The sequence below is a fragment of the Cyprinodon tularosa genome, unplaced genomic scaffold (genome assembly GCF_016077235.1).
Source record: "Cyprinodon tularosa strain WSP-4 unplaced genomic scaffold, ASM1607723v1 ctg346, whole genome shotgun sequence".
Taxonomy (NCBI): domain Eukaryota; kingdom Metazoa; phylum Chordata; class Actinopteri; order Cyprinodontiformes; family Cyprinodontidae; genus Cyprinodon; species Cyprinodon tularosa.
Window position 1 is genome coordinate 1,736,757 of NW_024039059.1, and position 20,131 is coordinate 1,756,887.

At 38.0% G+C, this 20,131-nt stretch overlaps 1 protein-coding gene across 13 annotated transcripts in view; it reads left to right on the forward strand.

Moving 5' to 3' along the window:
• Window positions 1-20,131, forward strand: part of plekha7a (pleckstrin homology domain containing, family A member 7a) — a 198,178-nt gene that overhangs the window by 113,254 nt on the left and 64,793 nt on the right. For all 13 annotated transcript variants that reach the window (XM_038294821.1, XM_038294822.1, XM_038294836.1 and 10 more), the window contains 3 exons: window positions 505-622; window positions 10,906-11,010; window positions 17,969-18,041. In XM_038294821.1, the coding sequence (XP_038150749.1) occupies window positions 505-622; window positions 10,906-11,010; window positions 17,969-18,041 (296 nt within the window). The remainder of the gene's footprint in view (window positions 1-504; window positions 623-10,905; window positions 11,011-17,968; window positions 18,042-20,131) is intronic.

Sequence of the window (20,131 nt, forward strand, 5' to 3'; positions counted from 1 at the left end):
GAGAGGTTTAGCATTTAATGCACGCCGACCGCATTTCTGCATCCTTATGTTTTATTTCCCAGTCTATTTATCAGCTTCCTGTTGCCTGCCAGCAGTTTAAGGTAATTTATTTACACAAATGTGCCAGTACAAAAAAAAAAAAAAAAAAAAAAAATCAGGGCTATTTGAAAGATCCTATTCATTACCATTCAAGGATTCTGTAGGTTTACCATGAAAATATGGCACATCCTGCCTTTAGGTTCCTTTAAGTGCTGCATAATGAAAGGTTAGCAGTCTGTTCTACCTAGATATTCAAAGAGGCAGATGCTTTTACTTCCACCGACTGGATTCAGCCTTTCAGATTTGCAGGTTAGAGAACTCGTAAGTTTTGTTATCACTTTGTAAAGCAGCCAGACAACATTCCAGTTAATGAAGGTGTGGGAGGATCCAACCATTCAGTAATCTGAATGTAATCTACTGTCTACCATTTCCTTTAGTTTCCCATGCGTTCCTTTGTGTGTGCAGGTCGCAGGGTCCTCGCATGATGTCCAGATACACAGGTGAGCAGCTCTCCAGCACCACTGTGAGTGAGGCCTCCACCGCCATCACCTCCTCCACTGTGGACTCCACGTCTGCCTCAAAGGTTGGTGGACATGACTGTGCTTGTCTATAAGATCAATGCGCTCGGGTCAGGCATCACCCTATGACCACAAACATCGTAGATTTACTCGGTGACAAACTGACTATAATTAGCTTCACCACAAATTGATGCGAGCGTGCATCAGATCCTTTTCCTTCAAATGTTGTGGTTCAGATATTTAGTTCAGAAAGATCTCTCTTTGTAATTTAATGTGGCTGTATATGGGATAAAACAAATATGTAAGGGTCTACTTTCTATCTGCTCTATTAAGTTATAACCAGGTGAACAAGCACACAGTCAACCAAACATTCAGCCGTAAAAGGTTTTCTGTTTTTCCTTCAGGCTCCTAATTTACAGGTGTCCAGTAGTGCTTCGCTGTTTTTACCTTTTTACAGAACAGATGCTTGTCTTATTGTTTCATGCAAAGCGACTTGTATCATTTTTTTTATGCCATCTAAAAACAGTGCACTGCATCAGTGCTGTTGTACACACCAGGCCAGACTAAACACGGCTGGGGAAGCTAACTTACTTCCTGTTGGTTACTAGACTATCAGCTGTCTTTTCTTTTTCTTCCTCCAAGCTCATGAAGTCTAAAGGTAAATACCAACTCATCTGCAAGGAATGTCATTATTGGCTGTCCTACAAGTCGCTGCATGATGTCATTACCTAATTTGAGTATTAAGGAATGTGCATAGATCATATCAATCCTTCTCCCAAGTGTCCAAAGTAACACTGTTGGGCTAATTTGTTTCTCTAAAATGTCCCATGAGGTCATCATTGTGTGTACTGTGTGTGCACAGTGACAGGGGGAATGGTGATGTTCATGCTTGCATTTGTTGAACAGACAAAATAAATCCCCCTGTGGAGGAAATGTCCAATACCAAGTGTTAAAAATGCAAAGAAATATTGTATACCAAGAGGACTACAGTTTGAGTAACGCTCCGGAGTAGAGCTGCATCTAACGACTATTTGGCATATCATTTAATTTCGTCGATTTTTTTTTCTTCGATTAATCAGTTAATAATAGGATAGCAAAAGGTTCTTTAAAGAAGAACTTTAATGAAGTTAAACCAGGTGGAACTAAAACTTTTTCACTTGAGGAGTTCTGGATAAAGCATATTGACAGATGAAAACCTTTTTTTTTAACATACAATTTTGTATCTTTGCTGGTCCAGGTGGGTGCGCTATCAGCATGTTTTAGAGTCTCTGAACTCTAGTAAACGATTAACTGATTACTAAATTGACAATCCTAATATTACTGGTAAGCATTTGTATTATTTTAACTATGAAAAGATGTTTTTCAGGTATCATAAATACATTTTCAGTCAAGCTTATAAATGTCAGAATGGCCACTTAAAATGTGAAAACATTACTAGATATACGTATAAAACTTAATTCTTACTAATATAATTTCGTTTTTTCTTTTACTTTCTAAAATTCGGTTTCTGCTACAAAAATGTAATTTAGAGAATACGCTGTTACGGTTACAGTAGGTTTAGGAGTGTGATTTTGATCAGGAAGAATCTTATTTTAGTGATCTACAAATGGAACAACAGAGAAAAATGCTTTTAATAAATGTAAAAACGGCCTGCCAAAGCCCACTTCATATAAACGTACGCATTAACCGGAGCAACAATCTGCTCCTTCGTCATCTTCCTCTCCTATGTAGCTGTAGCACTGTTTCTCTGTCTTTTAAACACATTCTCCTTTTTTATTTTTATTTTGACTCGTCGAATCAGTGCTCCAGTGATGATGGCTTTTCGTACATGTTGCGCATGCGCTTAACTCTGAGCGGACCTAGTTAAAATTGATTGAACTAATTGATAGCAGCCGTTGCGAAACCGAACACTCGAACCGACATTAGGCTGGATCCTTTAGAGTTGCGGATTTGAATCTGAATTTATTAGACCTCAGGTTTTTATGACATTTTGCACAGTAACATAAAGACGGCACCCTTAATGCCCAATTTCTAATTTCTCTGGAAAAAACAAGCTGATTAAGGGTTAAGTAAACAGATATTCTTGTAATCTTAAAATCTGTGTAGGTTATATCCCGGCTGCCATTGAAGACAAACTATAAACATCAAAATGTTCCTCTCAATAATCTGGTTTGCTGTGGAAATCAAATAATGTGCTGAAGCAGCCCAATGTAAGGAGCTCCAACTCATTTCACGTTCAGGGCCTTTCACATTTAGCAAAGTTAAGATCCTGCTGTGGCTTTTTGTTGCTATTAGTTTATGGCTCCTCCTCGCTCTAACACGCTTGTCTCCAGCTCCAACACTGCTCCACAGTTGCAAGTGATCCGGCTCCATCAACAGGTGCTGCTGGACGCAGATTGAACTTGTGTCACCGAGTGGGGCGTAAAAATGACAGGACATCCATCAAGACACTCAGTCATGGCTGCCAAGCAGAGTGTTTTATCGGGCCGCGGCCGTCCCAGGTGCTCTGGCTCATCTGCCCCTGTCATCAGACGGCGGCAAAATAGCCCAGAAACCCCATACTGACAAGAGCAGCTCCTCAGATAGAGGCCTGTCTCGGAGAGAAGATGAATAATTCCTCTCCCCTCTCATGCAGTGTACAGCCATCACCACATGAAACCACAGTCTGAATAAGTCATATCTATTCCTCCTCTGACAGGGAATCAGAGGCTGTGCTGAAACAAAAATTACCCTCCTCCACCCCAAGAGTAATGTGTCACAATTCTCTTTTCAGCACTTGTCTTCTCCTTCTGCTAGATTCTTGTTTTGTTATTTTAAGTTTTTAAAACCAGCCTTCATAATATCTTGGAATGGGATTTATCAGAGGAACCTGTTGCTGGTTATGTGTTTTATTATCTTCATCACCTCCTTTTACTCCACTCTTTAACAGCTCTATTCAATGTTCAAGAAAGAAAAAAGGAAACAGTTAATCTACTTTTGTTGCTAATTCTGTAATCCTGAAATGTGCAGAAATATGCAGAAGTATTTAAAAAACCCTGTTATGCTGTGAAGTGAACTGCCCATATCTTTGGAGTTTGCATTGCTTCTACTCCTGGTGAGTGTCCCCAAAGTTGTCGGATCATTATCAGTTAAATTAATCAGAAAGTTGGTTCAATTTTAGCTTCAGGCATCCAGCATACTAGCTGGGTGAAACGTATGGATCAAATAGGATTAGATTATGTAAAGATTAGGGCTGCAACTAACGATTATTTTTACATATTGATAAATATTTATTCTTTTTTCAATGAATCTATTAATAAATTGATAATAGGTTCCTTGTAAAAGCTTTTTTTATTAAATTAAACCACGTAAAACTAAAACGTTTCCAGTTGAGGAGTTCTGGATAGAGCATATTGACAGACAAAAATGGTTTTTTTTTATTCTTAAATTTAAAATGTTTCTATATTTTTTTACAATCCTGGTATAATTACTGCTCTAAGTGGGAATCTTTGTCAGCTACAGGCATGCTCTACAGTCTCTATACTCCATTTAACGATTGATTGATTACTAAATTAGTTGACAATTATTTCAATAATAGATTAATCAGGATTTATCATTAATTGTTTCAGCTCTAGTAAAGATATTACTGGTTTAATTTAGTTGCTATGGTAGGAAAATGACATTATTAAACAAAGCATTCGTTTAATATCCCCCACTATAAAATGGAAAAAGGATAAAAGATATTTTTTTGTGTAATTTTAACTGTGTTTGCATCTATCATTATTAACTTCTATACAGTCCTCTAAAAAATAGCTATAGAGGTGGACTCATTCATTTTAAGTAATTCCTTCTTGGGTCTTTTAAATGTAAAGTGAGAATGTTTTAAAGCAATGCTTTCTTTCTTTTCACCTCTCTGTTTCAGTCACCTTTTAATAGAGTGTGAGCTTATTCAGTTTATGCTGAACTGTTTAGGCCTCTGTCAAACCTTTGCGGAACTCTTTATCCATCCATCCATTTTCTAGCAGGCTTATCCCGAGTGGTGTAACGAGGGGTGCTGTTGCCTTCTTCAGCAGTCAATGGGCGAGAGGCGGGGTACACCCTGGACAGGTCGCCAGTCCAACACAGAGACAAACAACCATTTACACATACACTCTCTCCTAAGGGGACTGTAGAGAAGCCAATTAACCTAACAGTCATGTTTTTGGACTGTGGGAGGAAGCCGGAGTACCTGGAGAGAACCCACGCATGCTCAGGGAGAACATGCAAACTCCATACAGAAAGACCCCAGACCAGGAATTGAACCCAGAACCTTCTTGCTGCAAGGAAGCAGTGCTACCCACTGCCCCACCGAGCAGCCTGAACTCATGTATTTTTTTAATTTTGGGCTTATACATAGCGTATTCATAACGAGTCAAGAACTTATGTCCAACAACAGCCTGATTTATGCTTAGTGCATTGCAGCGTAATGCCCATGAAATGATGCACAAGCCAGCGTCCAGAGGGGGGCAGCAATGCCTGCAATGCTGTTTACCACCCGCCAAAAAAAAAAGAAGAAAAAAAAAAAAGGAAAAGAAAAAAAAAAGGTTTGCTGTGGCAGCAGATTCAGCATCATGTCTGCTAGGAAGATTGTTGGCATGGGCGTGAACGCAAGGAGGATCCTTCAAACTTCTTGCCCACCCTATGATGGGGACGAAGTCTGGAGAAGAACTGATGGTTTCCTCCTCTGAACCCCCTTTCATACCAAAACACTGCCAGTACGCCATTATACAGTAGCTGTAAGTTAGAAACATGTTCAGCGGTCGTCTGGAAAATGTCCAATTCGTTTATATATGTGTTGGAGATAAGTTGTTGATAAGTTACGCATAATTTATGCATATGTTAGTCATAGGATTTGGATAAGCTAGATGCCACGACTCATACAGTAAGTAAATTACACTTAATGTATGTCAACGATCAGATGACTTTCCTGTAACTTATGCCCCACGCATGGCATATGCTAGCTGACGTACTCGCCGTATGTCAACTAGGGATGGGGATCGAAACCCGGTTCCATCAAGGACCCGGTTCCACTTTTTTCAAAACCCGAAAATCAATAACGTTTGGGCTTATCGATACCACTATCGAGTCTGGTCGTTTTTTTTTTTTTCTCCCGGAGGTCCTGTAACATAATTGTGTGTCCCTCGAGTCGCGTCACAGCATTTAAATCTAATCAATCCAATCACTGCAGCATGTCCACCAATGTTTTGGAATGAAATTGTAAGCAAACAGATATTAAAAGTAAAACAAGTAAAGTCTGGCACTTAACTTTGCTCGCGACTCGAGAATGGCTGAACGGAAAAGACTCCTCCTCCAGCTGCCGCCGCACCACAGTCGTGCCCGTCTTCATCATCCACTCAGAGTACCACTGCTAAGCGCGCACACAGACTTTGTAGCTTGTCTGGTCAGTTAAAAATATTAATTGTGAAATCCGTCTTGTAATCGGAAGCATACAAGCTAGTTAGCTTGAAAAGTAAATAAAGCTTCAGACGTGCTGCGTGATGATGTGTTCAGCTTGGCTCAGTAAAACGACAATTAGGTTATCATGATGCGTTCAAGTGTAACGTAAAGAAAACGGGAAATTTTGTTTTTGGCGAGAAACATGAGTAATACAGTTGTATATTGCTCTAACTATTTTAGAATATATAATTAAACTACTGATGCCAACATTTATTAAAAATTACATTTAATTTAAAATACAATTATTTATGTGTTAAATATTTTCCTAATCACTAAAAACATGATGAAAAGTGACAGTAGACAATACATTAACCAACAATTGTGAAAATATATTCTAGTTAGTTTTATGTCATTTCGAAGTGGCCTATTACATTAGCCATGTTTATTGAAGGCTAGAAACCTTTTTGTTATGCTCACTTGTTAAGCAATAGAAGCAATACCAGTTCTGTTAAAAAAATTTTGTTGCATCGTCTTTCCACCAAATAACAGAAAAGTATCGATAGTGGTATCGATAAAGACTCGGATCGATAAGCAGTATCGATATTGGTATCGATATCAATAAATATTAACGATCCCCATCCCTAATGTCAACGTGTGCCAGCGTGTTTCATCGTGTTCCACCATGCTTCAACATGCTCATAATAAAACGTACCCATATCTTATCCAAAATATGACAGCGTTTTTGCTAGATTTTTCGTACAGTCAGGCAAACGCTCTCTAAATCTTCAAGGTGTGACAGCGGCTTAATTTGATCCTGACGGGAAATTGAATGTTGATGAAGCTCATATTATGGAGGTTTCTACGTATCTGAATGGCTGTAAACAAGAAGGATCTTCTCTGGTGGTCTGTCTTACGGGGGTCTTAGGGATGTCTCTGACTGAAGACTGTTCTACAACAGTCTAATGAAAAAGATGCACAGATTTTCCATAATTTCTTTTCCTTTTTTTAAGTGAATGGTTATGATGCTCCCTAGATCAGATTAAGGAAAAGTAGGTGTTTATCTACTTTGAATGGATTTTTCTAATTTAACCCAAAAAGGAATGGAAGTCTAGCTGAAGTTATAGTTTGGCTGTTGATTGTGCATCAGTTTAACAATGAGGCATGTTTAATTACAGAGATTTTACAGATAAAGGCACCTGGCCAGTAGTTTTAGCTGTTGAAGGAACACAGAGTCCCTCCATGATGCCACACTTGCTTCCTTGATTAGTTCACAGATCGAACCAACGATTAGGTGTCTACTCCTGTAAGTGCATAATGGAGTTCTAAAGGGGACAAGAAAGCATTGCTCTTCTTTAATTACTTAACCCAAGGGAATTAAAGTAGTAGCAGTGTTGTCTCGGGATGGTCCCTCTCAGCTTTCAGCTTTCCTAATTGTGTGCCACTCACATTATAAGTTGCTGTTTAGACTCTGAGTCAATCACCTAAAAGACAGAGTGCTGCTGTGCTGCAGGGACCACTGCGTGTTCCACAAAATTACCCTCAGCCTAAAAATAGACCACCGCATCGCACACACAGATAACAGCCGACGTGCAACATGTACACACACACACATGCTGCATATTTACAGTGTGACTATACTGTAGTCTCTCTGTGTATTGTCCTCTCGCTTGGCCGAGCAGCCTCTTTTCTAATTAGTGAGTTTATTTGCTTCTCTGTAGCTGTGGAATGGCAGACATCAACACTTAAATCAAACAAACACACAGGTCTAGCGTTGATGTTTGCACCTCTGAGATTTAAGTCTTGGGCTGCTGGGGAATGTAGTCCTTCTTTGGAGATAAAAGAAAACTTTGAGATGTTATGTGCTTTTCATGGTCCGTCCGGAAGTATGTTTATTTCAGTGCCGTCATGTCCAAATTGAACTTGAGTAACACCACATAATCATATTTAAAAAGAAAAGAAATTTGCCATCCAAGAAGCTATTCAAGCAAATAAAAAAAATAATTTGGTAAAAAGGCTGCTCAGGTAGTCAATAACTCATAATAACATCTAATATTAAAATAAAAATGTAATAAAGAGAAAAAATATTAAATTATGTATAAATTCTGGTATTATAAAAGTCTATAATTAAAAAAAAACAAATAATGTAATTGAAAGATAACAATCAGAGGCAGAGGAAACCTATTTGTAAAATAATTTTCTTATTAACTTAAAACTTATGAAACTAGTATCTCAACTGAAATCATTTACTCCTTACTGTACAGAAAATTACCATTAGCTGCTTCTTTTTCAATATCCTCAAGTTTTTTTTAAATTAGAGTGAAAATAATTGTCAGTATTTTGAGATTAACAATGGGAATCTGAAGTTGCCGCAGGGGAGTGTTGAGTTATGGGGAGAATTTTTTTTTTCTATCTTCGTAAGGTTAGTATAATCAGTCATCAGGAGACCTCAACAAGTTAAAGACTTGAGTTGGTGTTATTAACTTGAGTTCAAATCCAAGCAAACCTGTTTTAATGTTAACTTTTCCAGAAACTCAAGTTTTGATCAATGATGTAATTGGTTTTCTTTTTGTTTTCATTTATAACTGCTTCCTGGTTCCTGCATATTATTTCCTTTCCTGCATTTGGACTGTGCTACCATCTGTCCTATCACACTGATTTACTGGTTTAAATGCAACAGCGTACTTGATATATTGATTGTTTTCAGAATTTGTATTTTAGTTGTTATAAAGCTTGTTGTGGCATCAAGAATCTAGACAAATAATGACTTCTTTTGCCTCTGTGTTGTCCTGCCTATTAAACTGTGTCATAGGACATGACTTTGTTTAAACTCACAATGTCTAGACTTGCTAATAAGATGTAAATTTGCACAAAGTTTAGTCTCAGATTTCTACCACAGCTCCTAAGCTTACAACCGCCACTACAAGGACAACTATATTTGTTAGGATTTCACTGGACACATGCTATTTTTAGAGAGGAATGTTTGCTCTTTGTCAGCTATCTTTCATATAAATAGCATGTTTGCTTCATTACAGTAGTAGTTCCTCTAATGCTTAAGGGTAGAAGCATTTTTATCACTAGAACCTCTCACCACTAAAAATATTCTGAGCTATTCACTCACTCTCTTTCATGTTGGCTGACTCCCACATTTTATTTTATATTAGAATGTTTTTTTTAAACAAACATAAGTTTAGAGTCCAAAATCAAAATGACCCCTAGATATGTGCCCTCTGATACTTTTCTGATTTCTGTTTGGTCCATATTTTCTTTTAAATCTTTTTTTCAAGAAAGAACTGAATTGATTTTTGTATAGTTTAACATTGGACAGTTTTTCCTACAGCTATCGAGTTTTCAACAAAAGTCTGAGGTAATAAAAGGTGCCATAAAAAAGATATTTTTGAAGGACTGCTATAAACAAGCAAAAATATGGATGTTGTTGCTATAAACCACATTAGAGAAATGAGAAAAATTTAAAGAAGGGAATTAAAACCAGACAAACGACTTTCATTGGATTTTTTTCATAAAGACTTTTGAACAAATGTTCAGACTTTAGCATTTGAATGGGAAAAAAGAAAACGGATTTAATTACTTTTGAGTGGCACTACAGATTGAGTGATAATGGATATGATTGGTTGCGAGAGGTCTCGAGTTTAAATCCCGGATGAACCCCCAATATATCAGGCCTGGCTCTATACCCATAAAAAAATAATGGGTAGCAGTGGGATAACTTCAAAGTGAAACTTATTTAACAAAAATCAGAAATAGCTGGAGAAGAGCGGTGGGGAGAGAGAGAGAGAGAGAGGTAGAGAGAGCAAGTGGTGCTTCTTAAAATGGATCTGAAGCTGTTCTGTTGGTGCTGGCCTGCTGCACCCACTTTCATCAGGTTCCATTTAAAATCTCTAAAACACAGAGATGTTAGAAAGGCCTAGAGGAGAGGTCTTGGGCCAATACATCATCACACGGTCCCTGATATCTAATATAAGAATAATCCCACAGACTAATTTTCTATTATGTTAACTGTAAAAATATTCTCCATATAGGTTTTATCCAAACCACTGACCATTTCTTCCCAGGCCTACAGTCTTCTTCTCGCTCAGCCAACATAGAGAGAGGGGTTTGTCTCTGTTTGACAAGTGTTATAGAAATAGTGGCTGTCAATGTCACAGAAATCAGGTGGATAATTGTCTGTCGTCAAGTAATGACTATAATTAGGTAACAATTGGGGCAGAAAAGGAGAGGTGTCAAAAGAAAAAGAAAAAGATAATGATGGTGTGGATGAAGGCCTGTGCAGTGCAGCTGTAAGTTAGACTGAACGCTCTGATTAGGTCCTAGATGCCCATTACCAATTATGTTCCACCCAGGAAAAAAAAAATAAATCAGCCTGTTTGCTTTTGATCGTAACATTTTTAAACACAGATGTGGAAGTTTAGTATTTTCAGCTAAGATACACCCGATTACTTTTGTATTGTCGTATGAGTGAAAATAAATTGTGTTAATAATAAATTCCTTTAACTTCTTGGATATTTTTTTTGGTAGAATTAGATGTTGAAAAGTTAGCAGCTGCCGTTTTTTATTTGTCCTTAAATCGTATTGTTGATTACAATACTTATTACCTTGCTAAGGATTGATGGATGGATTGATTGATTGATTTGTTGATTGTCTTTATTGATTATAATAATCTCAACCTCCTCGGGAGGTTGAGTCCAGTTCAGCTTGTTATTGACATGGACACCCAGGTATTTGAAACTCTCCACAGTTTCTATGCTAAATGCTGTGTTGTCCTCCTGGTCTGTAATGACATTTTTATTTACAGTGCAGAGCATAAGTCACATTATCAGATTTTCTCTTATATTGTTAGAGACCTAATTTTATGTTACACTGAAGTTTTATTGAATGATCGTTTTGTTCTTAGTTTTTTTGGTTTTATGTATTGCAGGCCTCTCGTTCCATTGGCAGAATCCACAGCTTCGGAAAAAGAGAACAATCTATCAAGCGGAACCCTAACGTCCCAGTGGTGGTCCGAGGATGGCTCTACAAACAGGTAAAGAAGACTCTTCTACAGGAATCATTGAGTGCTTTTTCTCCACATCTTCAGTTTTTTTTTTTTATAGTTTGCAAAAGATTGATAATATTAATAATGAATGTTAGTTTTATGATAATTAGATACTTTTTGTTTTTTTAAGTATGTGAGGCTTCAGACCATGTATATGATTTATAACCCAAAAGACTCTTTTAAAGTTCTTGTATTTTTTATTATTGTTTATATAATCAGCACTAGAAATAACAGATGATGTATAAAAGGATCAACTGCTTAAAGACTCAGGGAGGAAACTTGTGCCTTTGCTCTGTATTATAATCTCTAATAGTCTGGAAAATTAGTTAAAGATCCTACATCATGATTTTTAAAGCCTTTAAAAGTCTAATTTAGGTAAATACAAAAGACAAAATAATGCCTTTTGTAATATATACAGTTGTTTTCTTCCAATCCCAAAGAGAAAACTTGCCTTCACAGTGAAGACACTTCTTCTATTTTATGTCACTTCTAAAAGCTGAACAACATTTGAGACATTTGAGGCTGGCACAAAGAAAGTAGGCTCTTCCTGTTAGGAGCGGCTCCAAGTAGACATGCCCCATCCGCTCGTTTTCCCCGGGCGGGGGGAGTACTGCTCAGAGGGCAAAGGTTATGAGGTCAGAATTCTGCCAAAATTTCACATGCATCATAACTACTAAAAGGATAAGGTTCATTAAAAAAAAACTACTCTCCACACACATTCAACACATTTTAAATGCATGCAAATTCAATACCAGAAGGCCCCAAACATACCACAACCATGAGCCCGTGCCCCTTTGATCTCTTGCATTTTATGCTCCTGTAGATTCTTTTCTATTCGTCTTTGGACCTGTTTCTGTGACTCATATTAATGTTTTGTCATGTTGAGGGTGGATCCAGTGTTGCAAACTGCTTAGCAGAAAACTTGCTATTGGCTGTGCCAGAAGGTGCTAAATGACCCATCACATAATTTGCATGCATCGGGCGGAAAATCTCTCCAATTGCTTTTTTCCTTTGTCTTTCTGTCAAAGCAATGTAGGGAGATATTGGCATAGCTGAAAGAGAAAAGTGGGAATTTAAAAGTAATTGCTCTTAGAAATAAGTAAACAAAATGCATATTATCAGACATTTACTTCCACGCTCCATACCAGTTGGTGGTGGTTTGCTGTTTGCCAAGTGCCAAAAGAACCATGCAAAATAGAAGAAAACAGCGCTGAAACACAAGAATGAGGTGGTAGAGTAAAAAGCTAGTGATTTTATTTTATGGGAGACAACTGTGTCAGTTTAAGAATTATTTTCATGAACCACTTTGCAACCTAAAGCAGGATTAGCAACAGTTTTGCACATGTGCATTTAATTTGCTATCTGGATTCCAAGTGTAAAGGTTCTTTCTCTGCTGCAGGGTGCAGGCAACCTCCTCTGCATGCTGACAGGGGACAGTGAGGGAGAGAGAGCAGGAGGCAGGCTTATGCTACGTTCAGACCGCACGTAGCAGGAGCAGCAGAAGCAGCTAGTTTACATGCAAAATCAATGGTTGACGTGCATCAATGCGCAGAAAATCCGTGCAGCACGTTTTGAGCAGCAGGAGCAGCGTGTCTGAGCAGCCAAGTTGCTGGTGTTGGAAAAATTGAACTTTTGCTGCACGACGCACCACATCAACCAATCAGAGAAGCTGATCTGGAAGCTTGCAGGGTAGCAGACACAGCACTGCTGATGTAGATCGCTGTGATCACTCCCCTGAGTTTGTTTTTTAACGCTTAAATTAACTTAAAATGCCAAAACCTGCTGGCAAAATATGTTTGTTTTTATTATTCTGGTGCCTGCAGTTTGCATTACGTACATGAAAAACACCTACCAGCTGCCACAAACAGTAGTGGAAAACTGCAAAGAGGCGACCAGGGCAGAGGCTGCTGTTAAACGGAATTCCTAGGGACAGCACACCGCCTGTGTATGGGGGTCTGAGCGGCTCTGACAGCAAAATAATACTTGAAGGGAAGGATCGTAATCTTGATGAACTGACTGCACAGAAGAAGTTTTCAGGTGGACTTTCTCACTTAAAAGAATATTAAAACCACTTTTTACCCACGGTAAATATAGCTGCTATTGTTACAAGCAAAAAAAAGGATAGGGTAGTTCCACCCAACACGCATCAGACCAACTTTTTGACCGTGCAGCTAGAGCAGAAAAGATCCTTCAGCTGCGTGTCAGAACTAAATTTGTACAGGCATCAAAAATGAGGCAGCACATGCGTTTTTGCTGCTTCTGCTGCATGTACGTACATAGCATTACAGATCCACTCGCTCAGGAGGACAGAGTTCAGTGCTTTTGTGTGGTGGCCAAAGTCTGCATTAATACAGAAAAAAGGTGCTAGATTTGGCATTAGGCACTTTACTGAAATAAAGGCGCTAGAGAGGTCTGACGAGTAGCTCAATATAGCGACTTTTCACCGGGCTTTTCACGAAATATGTCTGTTTTCTTTATCTTTACAGCATCTCTCTTACTAACAGTCGCTGCAAACTGATTAGAAATGCAAATATTTGCATATAACTGTAAACCAGAGTTCATTTAAGCCTGACTTTTCTCTATATAAACATTGTAGTTAATGTTAGCTTAGCTTACACGAATATCCAAATTTAACAGTAATCTTTTGAGTGCATATTACTAAGGCTGTCAAAACGCTTTCATGACTGAATAAACTTAGTAATATAACGATAACTTCACCTAACCAATATTGAAATGTTTAAGAGAATAGCTTTTAACCTGAAAATGCTTTGCTAACATTCCTAGCAACCAGGAATAACGTAGTACTGTAGGGTCAGGATATACTTAAAAGTAGCCAAACAAGAAGTTTACATTATTTGGTCGGTTCCACCCTCAAAGTGACAAAAAGTTGATATGAGAATATACAGGAGAATAAAAAGCAGAAGAGCTGAGGAGGGGCTAGGAGTAATGCTTGTGATATATTATGGGGCTGAATGGTATTGAATCTGCATAAATAAAACATTCTAAATGTGTGTGCAGAGGTTTTTATGTGTATATGTTTTTAAATAACACAAAATGAGAATTTAATACATCTGTGTCCTTTTGGCTGATTCCATAAAAGGTTTGCGATAATCAGGCTAGCTTTTATAGGTAGCATGAATGTGGTACTGTATGTACTGTATGTACTGTTAGTTGGAGTCATAATATTTTTCATTCACTGTAGCTGCACAACGTGTCAGAGGGGGGAAAAAAAACAATAGCATAGATCTTAAAAAATCTACAACAAAAAAAAACCCTTCTGGCATCTAAGTTTCAATTTAAACTAAAATTTTCTTTTTTTGACTGAATAAAACCTGTCTAAAGATATCTAATAAAAAAGAAAAAAGAAAATTGTTGTTAGTAATGGTGATGCACAGAACTTCCAGTTGCTACTGCTGTTTTTAGTGTTTGTTTTTTGTCGACTATAACTTACAGTAATGTAAAAAGATTTCTGAAATCAAATCTAAAAAACATTTACAACTCGTAGATGAAAAAAAGTACATTTCATCAAGATCAAATTAGGAAACGGGGACATTAATGCTTTTATCTTTACAAGTGTATTAATATTTTGCAGCAATACAAGTGTAAAAGCCAGGAATATGTCTCTGAACACTGGTAGTATTTTCTTAAAATTAATAAAATTAATAAATCCTGTTTTTCATAGAAAAGTAGAACTATGTCTCTGGGTTGGGAGTGAGATTGAAGGGTGGTTATCAGGGCTTTCTGATTTTTAGGGCCTAAGGAGCTCTGCCTCCCCTAAAGAGGACAGTGACATGAGGAAAAAAAAAAAAAAAAAAATATATATATATATATATATATATATATATATATATATATATATATATATATATATATATATATATATATATATATATATATATATATATACACTCACCGGCCACTTTATTAGGTACACCTGTCCAACTACTCGTTAACACCTAATTTCTAAGCAGCCAATCACATGGCGGCAACTCAGTGCATTTAGGCATGTAGACATGGTCAAGACAATCTCCTGCAGTTCAAACCGAGCATCAGTATGGGGAAGAAAGGTGATTTGAGTGACTTTGAACATGGCATGATTGTTGGTGCCAGAAGGGCTGGTCTGAATATTTCAGAAACTGCTGATCTACTGGGATTTTCACGCACAACCATCTCTAGGGTTTACAGAGAATGGTCCGAAAAAGAAAAAACATCCAGTGAGCGGCAGTTCTGTGGGCGGAAATGCCTTGTTGATGCCAGAGGTCAGAGGAGAATGGCCAGACTGGTTCGAGTTGATAGAAGGGCAACAGTGACTCAAATAACCACCCGTTGCAACCAAGGTGGGCAGAAGAGCATCTCTGAACGCACAGTACGTTGAACTTTGAGGCAGATGGGCTCCAGCAGCAGAAGACCACACCGGGCGCCACTCCTTTCAGCTAAGAACAGGAAACTGAGGCTACAATTTGCACAAGCTCATCAAAATTGGACAATAGAAGATTGGAAAAACGTTGCCTGGTCTGATGAGTCTCGATTTCTGCTGCGACATTCGGATGGTAGGGTCAGAATTTGGCGTCTACAACATGAAAGCATGGATCCATCCTGCCTTCTATCAACGGTTCAGGCTGGTGGTGGTGGTGTCATGGTGTGGGGAATATTTTCTTGGCACTCTTTGGGCCCCTTGGTACCAATTGAGCATCGTTGCAACACCACAGCCTACCTGAGTATTGTTGCTGACCATGTCCATCCCTTTATGACCAAAATGTACCCAACTTCTGATGGCTACTTTCAGCAGGATAATGCGCCATGTCATAAAGCTGGAATCATCTCAGACTGGTTTCTTGAACATGACAATGAGTTCACTGTACTCACATGGCCTCCACAGTCACCAGATCTCAATCCAATAGAGCATCTTTGGGATGTGGTGGAACGGGAGATTCGCATCATGGATGTGCAGCCGACAAATCTGCGGCAACTGCGTGATGCCATCATGTCAATATGGACCAAACTCCCTGAGGAATGCTTCCAGCACCTTGTTGAATCTATGCCACGAAGAATTGAGGCAGTTCTCAAGGCAAAAGGGGGTCCAACCCGTTACTAGCATGGGGTACCTAATAAAGTGGCCGGTGAGTGTATATCTATATATATATATTTTTTTTTTCTTCCCCTTTTTTCTTTCCCAGTGTTTTATTGTTATCACACTGTCACAAGTACAGAGCAACAAAAATGAACTTTCTGCCTTTAACCCATCCACTTGGGGAGCAGTGGGCTGCCATTGTGTGGCACCCGGGGAGCAGTGTGGGGTTAAGGGTCTTTGCTCAGAGACCCAGAGTGGCAGCCTGTGGGAGTGGGGCTCGAACTCAGAACCTCAGGATTCCAAGCTCTATGCCCTAACAACTAGGCCGCCACTCGCTTCTGAATTCTCGCTTTTGCTTTACTACTTCAGATTTTTCTTCTCTTCAGCTGTTCTTCCCCTCAGTATTCCAGTTTTCCTCCACTCTCATGCAGTCTTCTTTTTATCTGTCTTCTATCTTCTTTCTCTCTCCTGTCCTCTCATGTCCTCTCATAACGTAGTGGAAGAAAACCAGCTACAATCACAACTACAATAATCACTATTGAAACAGAAGTCTCATAAATTTGTCAAAACGAACCTAAATTTTTCAAAAGCAATTAGGTTGGTGTTTAGCTGAAAACACCAACCATCCTGACTGGAGAGACGCAAACCTGTGACTTTGATGCCATGCTGCTAATCCCTTAACTCCCCATTAAGTCTGGAGACTCCAGCTATAAAGACTTGACCCAAAATTCCTGTAATTAATCATAAAAGTAATCGGCTATTAAAGCCTGAGACTGTAATCTGACAGCGAGATGCATGTTCCCCTGTGAAAGGGGTGTGTTTGATTTAAGAGCCTGGGATGTTCAGTGACCGTGGCCTATTAATGGCTCGTAACAGTCTGTTCATTTAAGCCTCATAATAATCACCAGATGAAGTTCTCCAAAGCTGAGCTCTGTTTTCAACAACTTTAGATCATTTCAGGGGGAAATAAAATTAACTAACCAATCCTATTGCATTTTCATAAGTGTAAATAGAAACATAAACCATGATAAACCAGTAGAGAAGCTGATGTGTTTTACATTAATATATTAGAGCTGCCTTTCCAGGTATCTCCTTCACATATATACTCTATAGTTGGGTCAGGAAAGTTTCTGCTCCCTCTATGGCCCAGTTTTATTCCTCTGATTTATTCACTACACTTTGGAAATGTAGAGCACCTGGTGTTGATCACAGACGGGCTATTACTGGAGAGTATTTGCTTATTTAAAGATCTACTTAAAATAACTCTGGTTGGCATCGTCCCACTGGACGAAGCCTGGCCTCACTACATGACAAACAGTGGACGATGTTGGCGCTAGATGAGAAGATGGCAACACACACTGGCACATTTCACCTCTATCATAATTACAACGCCTTTCACCTGCTGAAAGGAGGAACGCTGTAGAGACATGAACTGGCTCACACACAGGTCACCATTACAGCAGCCAGTTGGACGGAGCACGCTTTATCCTCTCCATCTGCAAACACAGCAGATAACACATACTTTATACATTCTCAGCAAATGGGAAAGATATTTATACCTTTGTGTGAGGTTTATTTTTTTTTTCTTCTCTTCTTTCAATGGCTCAGTTTTTAGCGAGCAAACATAAAGGATGAAACAAACAGGAGAGCAGCGAGGCAGGAAACAGTGCCTGGTTGTGTTCATCACATGTTTTCTCTCTTAACCAAAATGTGTTTTTCATGTATCCACCAGATTTCTTAGATATTCTCAGCTTTTTAAATTTTCTTCCTACTTCATTGCCTACTGATTGCCCCATGCTCCTTCTCTCTTCATGTAGTATGTTAACTTTGCAGGGACATTTTTTTTTATGGTTTTTCATGTTTTCTTCTCTACAGGACAGCTCTGGGATGCGTCTATGGAAGAGGAAGTGGTTTGTCTTGGCGGATTTCTGCCTTTTCTACTACAAAGGTGAGTCTGAGTAATTGGCAATTTGAAATAGCATGAAATTCTGTAAATTGACAAATCAATAATCAATAAATAAATAAAAAAGTTAGCATTTTCAAAGTAATTAGAATTTTGTAGGATTTTCTTTACAGATATCATTTTTCAAAATTCCAATTTACAGAAAATATTTTCATTTTTTTTTCAACTTTCAGTTTTTTTTTAGATTGAGTTTTGCAAGTTACTTTTACAACTTTCTTTGCTTTTTACAAATCATTTCCTTTTCACTGCAGGTCCAATGCAAACACTCGCTCTGAATTAGCACATGAACCAATAAAAATGTTGTTGCAAATGTCCAGCAGAGCAATAGAAATATGTTTTCGCTTCTTACTCCAGAGGAAAGCCCGCCTCTAGAAGAGAGAAAGTAATTTGAAATGAAAGCAATTTGTAAAACAAATCTGAAAAAAGAAAGAAATTTTATAAAAGGAAAAAAAAAGTTTGAAAAAATACAATTTGATTATGTAAAACTTTATTAAAGAAATTTGATCAAACAAAAACTGAGAAAACAGCAAAGTTGCTGTAAAAACCTTTTTGATCCAAACTACTTTCAAAGTTTAATATCTGGAGCGATATATATATATATATATATATATATATATATATATTTATTTTTTTTATTTAGAAAATGATATTTTTCAAATGTCAATTTACAAAATGTGTTCTTTGTTTGCAAGAATAAGGGAATAAATTTCACTCTGTATTACCTTATCCAGGATAAGCCGATAACTGTGCAAACATCCTTACGTTTAATGAATCAAATGATTAAAAACTGAAAATAAAACGTATCCCTTGACTGGATTATATAAAATATTGCTGATACTGAAAAAGTTTTCCTTTTACAGCCAGCTCTTGCACACTGAAGGGTGTTGTGTGGGATGCTTGACAGCACCATGTTAATGCTCATTAACTTGCTTTAGATCAGTAAAGGTCCACTCTCCTGTAAAATCAGCCATTTTTTTTTCTTAGTGCACCTCTAATTTACATTTCTTTATAAAGCTTTATTCACTCTGCTGCTAATCATAGTTTGAAATACCCACTGAGATCAGCCATTAAAAAATACATCTTAAAAACATAAAACTTTGAAATTTAAAATGCCTGTCTGGGTTTGTCAGTAATTAGACGTCACTGTCAAACTTTTCCAGAACCGCCTGTCAACCTGCAATAAATTTAAAAAGCCAGTATTTATATAAAAAATTTACTTTGGATTTGACTGCTTAAAATGTGGATAAAAGTGCCGAGGCTGAGACGACATTATCATGGTTTTGTAAAGTAGGGCTGACAAAGGAGGCAGTAAATCAGTATTGGCGTCGTTTAATTGGATTTTATTCCTGGTGAAAGACATATGCGACAAGAACCCGCACGCATCACACACCCGGTAACGACTGGGCTCTGTCCTCGCCCTGTCCTAATCTGCCTCTCCACATGTTTCATCTCCATATTTTTAACAGAACCTTTTGGGAGTCGCTCATCCTGTCAGCTTGATTTTAAAAAGCAGGGTGACATCGATTCTGTGGCGTTTCATTTTGTCTCATTTCTCACTTGATTCAAAGGTTTCTGCTCTCAACATGAAAAGCCTTCATCTGTCCCCAGCCCCGCTCCTGTGTTCCTTTCATCTCTCATGTTTACAAAGACAACCACACTTTCCTCTTTTCCTCCTGTTATTTTTATGTGTGTTGGTTTCTCTTGGGGCATTAGGGCTCGGTCCATCTGTGTCAGGGTTCCTCTTGTTTCTTTTTTTTTTTTTTTTTTTACATTTGAATGTCTCTGATAAAAATTTGAGTAAAAAATAAACTAAGTTAATACAAAAATGCAGCTTTTTAGCAATTATTTTATGTTTATTAATAAGGGGAAAAATGCTTATCTTAAAGGTATTGTGGAGGATTTTCTTGAAGTTTTTAAAAGACCCGCCCACCAAAAAAAAGCACATGCACAACCATGTATTGCTCCAGAGAGCAAACACCTATTAAACGCGTGCGAGAGCATGCACAAGCCCATTTCTCCTTGTGCATGCTCTGCTTAAAAGTTGCTGTTCTCATAGCTCATACAAGCTGTGTCCG